General features: G+C 33.0%; 2 protein-coding genes across 2 annotated transcripts in view; one reads left to right on the top strand and one right to left on the bottom strand.

The window, feature by feature from the left end:
- Positions 1–834, bottom strand: part of LOC110033771 (abnormal spindle-like microcephaly-associated protein homolog) — a gene marked incomplete at its 3' end in the record, with an annotated part of 31260 nt that extends 30426 nt beyond the window's left edge. The window contains exon 1 of the mRNA XM_020737862.1: positions 736–834. Within this exon, the coding sequence (XP_020593521.1) occupies positions 736–834 (99 nt within the window). The remainder of the gene's footprint in view (positions 1–735) is intronic.
- Positions 710–2243, top strand: LOC110033772. The gene has a single exon (XM_020737863.1). It carries the CDS (start codon positions 861–863, stop codon positions 1995–1997), a length of 1137 nt encoding a protein of 378 aa, XP_020593522.1. The 5' UTR covers positions 710–860; the 3' UTR covers positions 1998–2243.
- The last annotated feature ends 8085 nt before the right edge of the window (positions 2244–10328 follow it).

Below are 10328 nucleotides of genomic sequence, written 5' to 3'. Positions count from 1 at the left end.
ATATATATATTAAAATTAATCTTGGAATTATAAAATAAATGAAAAAAATAGAGGAAAAAAAAATGAGAATAGGGCTGCAATTGAACCGAGCGTTTTACAAGCTATTCATAACCCAACTTGATAAGAGCTCATTCATGTTCATTTGATTAACCAATTGAACAAATTTGAACATTTATAAATGCTTGGTTGTTAAACAAAAAACTTAAATAACTTATTGTTTCATTTGTTTATGTTCATGAATAATATCATTTAAAAATGACGAACAAACTTGTTAAGAAGCTCCATGAAATTATTTCAGTTAAAGTTCCTAAATTAGATTGATTTAATACTTATGAATAAAATAAGTTAAAACTTAATTTAAGCTTGTGAACAGGCTCAATTAAAACATAATTTAAAATTAATTTATAATCAATTAAATTAAATTTTAAATTATAGTACATAAAACTAGATAAAGCTTATTTGCTCTATTGTTCATTTACTTTGCATATTTATATGTTTATTTCAATTATTTATTTAATAGCTTAATTATTTAAAAGCTCTTTCATTTTTACAAGTTCAACAAATAACTTATTTATGAGCTCTTATGTTTAGAAAATAAATTGCTTAACCATACTAATTATTTTGTCCCTTAAGGCTTATTTTAGTAAGTAAATTAATCAAATTGAACGGCAACGATCCACCCTCGTCCTCTTCTCCCGGCAGTTACGCCTTCAAAATCAGGGTTTTAGGGTTTACATCCTCCATGCTTATAAAAACCAATAAATGTCGTCCAGTTCTCCAACCGCATTCAACCGCCGCCGCCTTCTCCCTCTCATCTTTCCCAAACCAATCCATAGCTCCAATCTTCCCATTCTTAATCCATGGGAAGCGAGGGCACTGCTCGAAGACCCTTCTGCCACCGCTGCTCGAAGCCGGCCCGCACCTGCCTTTGCGACCGGCTCAATTCGCCGCCGCTAGACAATTCCATCGCCGTCACAATCCTTCAGCACAGCCTCGAGAAAACTCATCCTCTGAATTCCGCCAGAGTTGCCAGACTCGGCCTTAAAAACTTCTCCGTGAACTCCGTCACCGATGTTGTCTTCCGAGCACAGTTCCTCATTCACCCTCTGGAACCGAGTCAAGATCACATTTTTTCTCATGTCGCCGGAAATCGCAATGAGATTCTGGTTTTGGATGAAAGATTGGGTTTTTCTTCGAGAACTTCCGGCATTTGTCTTAATTCAGATGCGTCAACTCCAAACACTTCTGCTATTGACCAGTTTCAGTCCGACAGATCACGTTCCTGCTCAATAATTCCAGAATCGGAGAAAAAATCCAATCTTTCACAATCTATTTCCAGCGTTTCTAACGGTTATAATCAGATTCGCTGCACTGCGATAGATGATGAGGTTACGAGGAGCTTCACTAAGCATACAGTCACCTACTCTTCTAAATATATCTTTGTGGCGATGGAAAGAACAGCAAAGCCTGATATTGGCTGGATTCTGAACTATCCAGTTGGGAGAGCTGCTGTTTCAAATGGTTTCATGGTTAAGAAGTTGCAGAGAAAAAAGAAGTTGCAAAACAGTGAAGAGTTCGAAGACTTTGAAGAGTATAATCTTCTTATTCCTCAGGGATCAGTCCTCCTCTTCCCCAGTTCCAGTGCTGTTGAGCTCACAGAGTTGGATCATGAGGTGAAGCATCTGATTGTGTTGGATGGCACTTGGGCGAAGGCAAGACGGATGTACTATGAGAATCCATGGTTGAAGCTTTTGCCTCATCTGAAGTTGAATCAGAGGAAGGAGAGCTTGTACAGTGAAGTGAGGCATCAGCCAAAGGCTGGGTTCTTATCTACAATAGAGAGCATTGTTTGTGCTCTCAAGGGGTTGGGAAACGACATGGAGGGTTTGGATGAACTTTTAGAAGTGTTTGAATCTATGATAAGAGATCAGAGGCGCTGTAAAGATGAAAAATTCAAGGCTGTGGCAAGGGGAGTTATGGACGATGATGATTCATAACGAGTTTATGAGCAATGGAGATTAATATAGAAGAACTTGTGAGTTTTTTGGATTTTTTTTTTCAAATCCAAAAGCAGATAGTAAATGACCATTGTTTATCATTGAATTGATAGATTGATATCATTTTTGCAGAAGAAAATTGTCTGCCATGCTTATGGAAGAAAAATAAATTCATGTATATGTTTAGAAAGACTTCTCTTGATGCCTTGCATGTTCATATGTTGCCTTTGCAGCAAGTAAAATATCAAATTCTACTGCTCATTAAACCTGAATGTCTTTGAGATTCAATAATCATTGGTCATAATTTTTTCATAGTTGCACTTTAAATTTATCATTAGCTTCTGTTGTAGCTTGTTATGTGTTGTTAGGCCCTTATCATCGTTCCAAAATTTCTAATAAATTAAGGGTCTGTTCTGGACAGCTTTCTATTTGCTTTGTGTTTCCTAAACGTACCCTAAAAATTTAATCTTTACGCTTTGGAAAGCATATCGTGACATTATATTCTTTGTTGGATTTCAAGAGTTGTAGTTTTATATGCTTACTTGATAATTGAGGTTGACGCTCAAGATCTTTGAAGTCATTGCCTGAAACAATTTATTGGTAAGATTTGAAATGGATGAACGTTGTTATACCTATGAATGTTTTATTTTTCCGTCAAAACCCATAACATACTGCATTTGACATAAATTGGTTATTTGTTAGATGGGATCAGCTATTCAAGCTGAAAAGCATTCGTAATTTTATTCACTGGCATGGGATTGTCCAAAAAGATTGATATGTGTTTTGGTTTTAATCTTAACATTGTTTTGTCGAGGACAAATTGAACTTTTGTGAGTTTTCAACTAAAATTTTGGTTAAAATTTTTCCACATGTAGGGGTAGAAACATACAAAACATTTGAATTTTGGCTACTTAGTAAACACACCCTTTGTAACTCTTATGTTTTTTGAAATTTTACCCAAATATTGAAGCTCACAACAAAGCTCCAACTCACATGTTTTTGCTTCAAATTTCCAATGATTTGCTCATGATAAGTGTAAATATTGGGAATTGATGGTTCAAAAATGACGTGCTAGTTTTATAAATAATCAAAATTTGAGTGTTTTGTATGTAATTCTGCCAAAATATTTACGTGTTTTATATTAATGAAACCAGTACCACAAATGGTCTATAAAAAGTTTTAAATTTTAGTTTTCTATGAAGACCTCGCACATATAAAGATAAATAGATAAAAATCCAGACACCAAAGTTTTTATTGAAAAATATTAAAATATAAAAATATTACATGATCTGATTATAAGATATGAACTAGTTGAAATGATTGACTAATAACAACAACAACAACAAAACCTTTATCCCACTAAGCTGGCTCGGCTACATGAATACTTTTTTCTCCATTGCGTCCTATTCAGTGTCATATTTTCATTTAATTCTAATAAATTAAGATCATTTTTTATACAATATGTCCAAGTCATCCTAGGTCTACCTCTGCCTTTCTTTGCATAAGTCAAATCTAAAACATCTACTCTTCTAATCAGATCATCAGAAAGTCGATTTTAATGTGACCAAACCATCTGAGACGACTCTCTCCATTTTTGTCTATCACTAGAGCTACACTAACCCTATCACAGATATATTCATTTCACATTTTGTCTCTAAGTGTAAAGCCACTCATCCATCTAATCATTCTCATCTCTGCAACACTTAACTTAGTTTTATGCTTTTTTTTTTAAAGACCAGCATTAAACTCCATATAGCATTGTAGGTCTCACCACCATCTTATAAAATTTTCCTTTCAGTCTAAGTGGTATTTTCCTATCACACAATAGGCCCGAAGCATTCCTCCACTTCAACCAATCAACTTGAATTCTACTAATAACATCCCCATCAATATCACCATCACTTTGAACAATAGACCCGAGATATCTAAAGCATTCACAACTTTTAATGATTTGATCACTCAAAGTTACATTTTTGTCACTAGATCTACTACTACTAAAATTACATTCCATGTATTCAGCTTTAGTTCTACTCAAATGAAGGCCTTTAGACTCTAAGATAGATCTCCATAATTCAAGTTTTTCTTGAGCTTTTTGTCTCGTCTTATCCACAGAAGGAGAAGGATATCATTAGCAAATAGCAAACACCAAATTACATCCTTCTATAAGTGTCCAGTAAGACCATCCATAACTAAAGCAAAAAGATATGGGCTTAAAGCCGATCCCTGATGTAAACCAACAAAAATTGGAAAATATTTGGTCAATCCTCCTTCTGTTAAAACACAACTAACAGTTCTTGTATACATATCTTTAATGACTTGAATATAAGTCATATCAACACCTTTCTTCTAAAGAACTCTCTAAAGCATATCTCTTGGAACCTTATCGTAAGCTTTTTCTAAATTAATAAAAATCATATGTAGATCCTCCTTTTTATCTTTGAGCTTCTCCATCTAACCTCTCAATAAACGTATAGCTTCCATAGTAGACCTGCTCGGAATAAATCCAAATTAATTATGATAAATCTTAGTAATACGTCTTAACCTATGTTCAATTACCCCCTCCCATAATTTTAAAGTATGAGACACCAACTTAATTCCTCTATAATTGGCACATTCTTGTGCATCCCCTTTATACTTAAAAATGGGGGCCAAAATACTCTTCCTCCACTCCTCAGGCATCTTTTTAGTTTTTAAAATAATATTAAAGAGTTTAGTAAGCCAAAAAACACCCAAATCTCCTAAATATTTCCACACCTCAATTGGTATATCATCAAGTCTTACACACTTTTCACCCTTGGTTTTCTTTAAAGCCTTCTCAACTTCATTTTTACAAATACGACGACAAAAATGAAATATTTTATTATTGTTAATGATATTAAGATCACTAAGGTTGATTGTATTTTTCAAAACTTCAGTAAAAAGTTTATCAAAATAACTCACCCACCAATTTTTAATATCATTTTCTAAGAAAAGCACTTCTAGATTTTCATCTTTAATACACTTTACTTGAGTTAAATCTTTACTTTTCTTTTCTCTTTGTTTGGCTAGTTTTTTTAATATATTTTTCACCCTCCTTAGTATCTAATCTTCAATATGACTATTATCGGGACGCACAGACTTTTCACTCTTGGTCAAACCAATTTTTATAACACACCTTCTTATATTTTATATTTTCTTGCATGTTATTATTCCACTACCAACTATTTTTATTTATAAAATTTTTTTCTTTTGATACTCCAAGTACAATTTTTGCCACTTATTTAATAGTTTTGTTACTTTATCCCATGTAGAATTTGCTTCTTTATGAACATCCCAAATTTTGAAATATTGAATTTTACTCATAAAAATAATTTCATTTGTGTCTTTTAGGTACCCCATCTAATTCTACGACGATGAATCCTAATATTCATTATTTTACAATTCTTCATCTTAAAATCCAGAACTAATAATTTATGTTGAGTACTTAAATCCTTACTTGGAATGACCTTACAATCATTACATTCTCGACGATCTCTTCTTCTCATAAGAAAATAGTTAATTTGTGTTTTATTTGATCCATTCTTATAAATAATAATATGCTTATCTCTTTTCTTGAAAAAAGTATTAGCAATAACAAAATCATACGCTAAAGAAAAATCTAATATAGCTCTGTTTTCTTCATTAATCACTCCAAAAACCGTAGTCACCATGAATATTTCTAAAATTTTCTACCAATCTACTGAAATGTCCATTTAAATATTCTCTAATGAAAATTATTTATTCGAAAGGTATCATTTGTATTAAGTCTTCTAAGTCCCAAAATTTATCTTTAGAACCTATATCTAAACCTAATTGAGGAGCACAAACACTTATAATAATAAAAATCTTAGTATTAACAATAATCTTAAGGGCTATAATTCTTTCTCCGACTTTATTAATTTTTACAACATTATCTTTTAAACTGATATCTATAATTACACCTATCCCATATCTAGTTGAACTGATATCTATAATTACACCTATCCCATATCTAGTGCACTCTTACTTGAATACCAAAGTTTAAACCTAAGTTATCAATCTCCTTAACCTTTTCTCCAACCTATTTAGTTTCTTGAACACATAAGATATTTATCTTTCTATGAAACATAATACCAACTAATTCCATTAGTTTACCAGTAAGAGTACATAGATTCCAAGATCCTATCCTAATATTAGTTTCATGGACTAACTTCTTTACCCGCATTCGTCCGTAACGTGAGAAATTTTGCTTATTTGACACTAACCCGAACACCGGTGCAACGACTCTTTCACACTTTCATTGTATTCAGACTATACATCGCGTAACTCACACAATGATTAATTTACTAAAAAGATAAATTTGCTCTTCTCTCTAGTTACGAATTCAGGGGACTCCCAAATTTACTAATAAGGAATCAAAAAAATTTGCTCTTCTCTGCAATTACGAAATAATAAATTATAAAGTTGGGTACTACAATAGATGTTATGAAAAAGAAATGGAGGTTCATAATGATGGTCATTTAATAATGATTTAGGGATGGTGTCGATAATCATAGAAAACTCTAGTTTTTTAAATTTACTGTATAGAAAATGTGATCTTATGATTTCTAAGAGTCACGTATTTCATCAACCAAGTATGTTTTTTTTTAATAATCCATAAATTAAATGATGGACTTGTTGGACTCTTGTTTGTCAGCATTAAACATGGGAAAGTTGTTGGTTGCTTTATATATATATTATTTAATAATTTAAATAAACAAGCACAATAACACTAGCAATGCACCTATCCTAAAGAACAAACACATTACTAGATAATGGGGCTCAATTAAACAAACTAATGAATTCATAACATCCGTTTGGTCTGCGAAACCATTTTGTTGACCGACAAGTTTTCCTATATAATATGAAAGATTAGACAAGCTTTATATTACATAGTTTCAAAGTTTCTTATAAGGGCAGTCCCCTATAGTTAATTACATCTTAAATGACCGAAGACACCTAAGAAAACTCTCTATTTAAATAAGAGATGTTCTCTTTAAGATTTCAAAGTTTAGGGCTTCTAAGGTCGAACGAAGAAATATCAAATGGGAAAGATTGAATAAGAATAGTTATTTTGGAATCTAAAGAGAGAAAACTAGGGGATGTCGCAGATCCTGAGTCGAGCCTCAAGGACTTTCCAAACAATGCTATGGTTTGGATTCAATTTTGAGGAAATATTATTAAATGTTTCATCCTGCCGTTTTTATTATCTTAGAGTTCACATTTGCATGATACCACTTGTGCAAATAACCTGGAAGATAAGAGGGTTTATGCCGAAACAAAAAATAACCCCAAAGCCTAAAGTGAGTTATGACTTATATTGCACAACATAACTGTGCGAAGGCTTACAAATAAGTTGAAGATTTATGCCGTACCTATAACTTATTATTTAATTCTTCTGAAAGGTTTGCTGATGATGATCTCGTTTGCTCTATCGAAGATGTTCTTCCATAAGTCATCATTATGCTACATAGGGAGTTTGCTCCAAGCTCCTCGTCAAAGTAGCGACTCTAGTGTTTCATGATTTTGTAGTTATATGTTAGGTTTATTGTTGTTGTTTTTGTTTAGGAGTTTTTTTTTGGGAATTTTAATATATGTTAAGAGACACCAGTTAAAATCCCACGGTTACATCATTCCGACACCACTATTTTCTTTTGAGTTTACTTAATTTAAATAAATTATCAAGCTCATTTAAAATGGAGAACTTCCGTTAGCAACCGTATGTTACATCATACGGGAAATTCTTGTAAACTCAAAAGTAGTGTATTATGTTCGTTCATTATTTTGAAAGTGTAGATTTAATTTTGAAAGTGTGTTTTTGTTGCTTTCATTTTTGGTTTAGTTTTGCATGTAAAGTAAATAAATGCAGACAGAAAATGCTATAAGGTAAATAAGAAAATTGCAATGCATAAAATGTAAATGCAAACCTGGGCCTCTGCTATCACTGTATGGTTAGCCTCATAAAACATAATATAATTTACATGGAATTTAAATAAATTTACAGGAAAATAAAACAGGAACATTCAATATGAAAAGTTGAAAAGTGAGTCATAAGAAAACACGAGTAAGTAAAAGAAAACCCGTGGTTCCATATGAAAAACCACGACTAGGTGTAAGACTTTAATGAAGGTGGGGACTCATAGTTGGACTTTGCTTCCTAATCTTGCGTAAGAACTACCAACCCAATAAGCTACGGAGGGCAGTCCCTAATCTCAATCCATGTGATTAACCAAAGACCTTTGTAAACTTTCATTTTAATTTAATTTTCATGCACATAGAATTTACTTTAGCAGACAAAAGTAGTTATGTTGTGAAAAGGGTTGTTGTTTGTAATATTTTTGCTAAGTAGTATATTCCATAGGTTAATTACTCCAATCGAGCTAGGACTATTGGCAACTTGAGAGTATCAGGGGTAATAATCTTATCAAGAGTCGACAAATAATATCACTAGTTCTATCCTCTCCTCTTATTGAAGGTCCTTGAGGTAGGAGATATTATTCCAAATCCCACTTTGTATCCCTCATTATCACATATTAGCATTATCGTCATCGCCATAGCCACATAGACCTCAGACTTACACAAGCCCGATGATCCATATGTGGCAATAACAAATATTCCCAGTTACTCACAAGGACTTAAATACCTTAGATAAGACTTAAGACCTTGAGCATTGGGTCATAAATGTAGAATAAGTAGTGTAGGGCATTTTTATTTATTTAAGTGATTTAACGGGTCCCGAGGAATAACTTGGTATGTCCCTAAATGTTTTAAGGATGATTTTATTGAACAAAACATAATAAGTTCAATTATCTTTTAAAATATCCAAAAGATTATAAAAGTTTTAGGGGCATAACCCTAAACAACCTTTAAGGTATTCTGAATGATTTTGAGTTCATTTAAACTTATTATGTTATTAAATTAATCATCCAAAACCAAATTTAGATGCAGTGTAATTCATTTATCCTGTGCTCAATGAACTTTGATAATTTAATTACCTCATGAGCAGAGTAATTAGACATTCACTCGAAGTTTTATTTTGGAATTATGTGGATGGATACCCTTACGGGCAAGCTGGATCATTAAGGGTCTTGCTCTTGATTAAAGTTGGGCTTGTTGTGCTTTGAAGGTATCCAAGACTAGACATGTTTCCCTTTTCTAAACCTCATCAAGTAAATTCAGATCAAACCTAATTTACTACTAAACCCTTAAGTTCAGTTTTTAGAGTAAATTATCAATAATTAAAATGTTGAGTTAGATGGACTTAATTCTTATTAAAAAATCATAATTATCATCTAATTGACCAAAGAAAAATTTGTTGAGATTTTCATACCTTATTGTAACCCTTGGAGTTTATATATAATTATGATGTTTTGCATTGTGAATGTTTATTTGTGTTAGTACATCATTTAATCACTTAAAAATTATGTCTATACTGATTGAACGGATGTCGTTGAGGCTTGAAATTGATCGAAATTGCAAAAATCTGGAAATTGAACCAATTCAATAGAGACGGCGAGTCCAACAGCGCCGACGATGGACTTTTCCCAAGACTCCAGATTTAATTCACTTAGAAGGCCCGCCGACGGCGGTTTAGAAAGCCCGCCGACGGCGTTCTCAAGGCTGCCGACGGCGAGATCAACGATTATGTCCAACAATGCTGGCGGTCTCAAGGCTGCCGACGGCGAGATCAATGGTTATGTCCAACAATGCATTGGATGAGGACGAATGCTTAGACAACTCTTGGGAAAACTCATCCGCAAATTTAAAAGAAGATTTTGGCTGAAAATGGAGGAGGTCCTGGAGGTTAGAGATGTTCCATTAGTATATAGAGAGTTTACTAGAGTGTCTAATTTTGAGGAATTAATCGAGAGATTGTAAGACTGGAGGGAAAGTGAGAGATTTCTTCCTCCTTACCACTTCGAAGAAGAATTCTGTGTGCTGTAAAGAAAGGAAGAGATTCAGAGGAACTTCGAGGAGTTTGCTTGGGGAGAAATTAGAGATAAATGTTATTTACTTGTTGTAGTTTGTATGAATTCGCTTTTATATATGAATTTCGAGTTTTGTTGTGTCTTCCCCATGAGTTCTGAGTAGTTCTCTCTGTCTTTCTCATTGTCTTGAGATTTGTGAAATGGTGATTTGAATTAGTTGAGCCATAAAAATGTTAAGGAAATTGTGATGATCTTTTCACTTCGATCTTAATTTACTTTAAATCTGGCCAATTGATTTGTTAAAATATGTTGAGTTTTACAACTAAAGTGAAGATTACATCCAAGATTCAGGGAGGTCAAAGCCCTT

This window comes from Phalaenopsis equestris, unplaced genomic scaffold (assembly GCF_001263595.1).
Source record: "Phalaenopsis equestris unplaced genomic scaffold, ASM126359v1 Scaffold001282, whole genome shotgun sequence".
In the NCBI taxonomy this organism is placed as follows: domain Eukaryota; kingdom Viridiplantae; phylum Streptophyta; class Magnoliopsida; order Asparagales; family Orchidaceae; genus Phalaenopsis; species Phalaenopsis equestris.
This window is presented reverse-complemented; position numbering and strand designations above follow the sequence as displayed.

Bases quoted from the DNA above. Each gene is read 5' to 3' on its own strand.
- LOC110033772 (XM_020737863.1), top strand. From the start codon at position 861: ATGGGAAGCGAGGGCACTGCTCGAAGACCCTTCTGCCACCGCTGCTCG.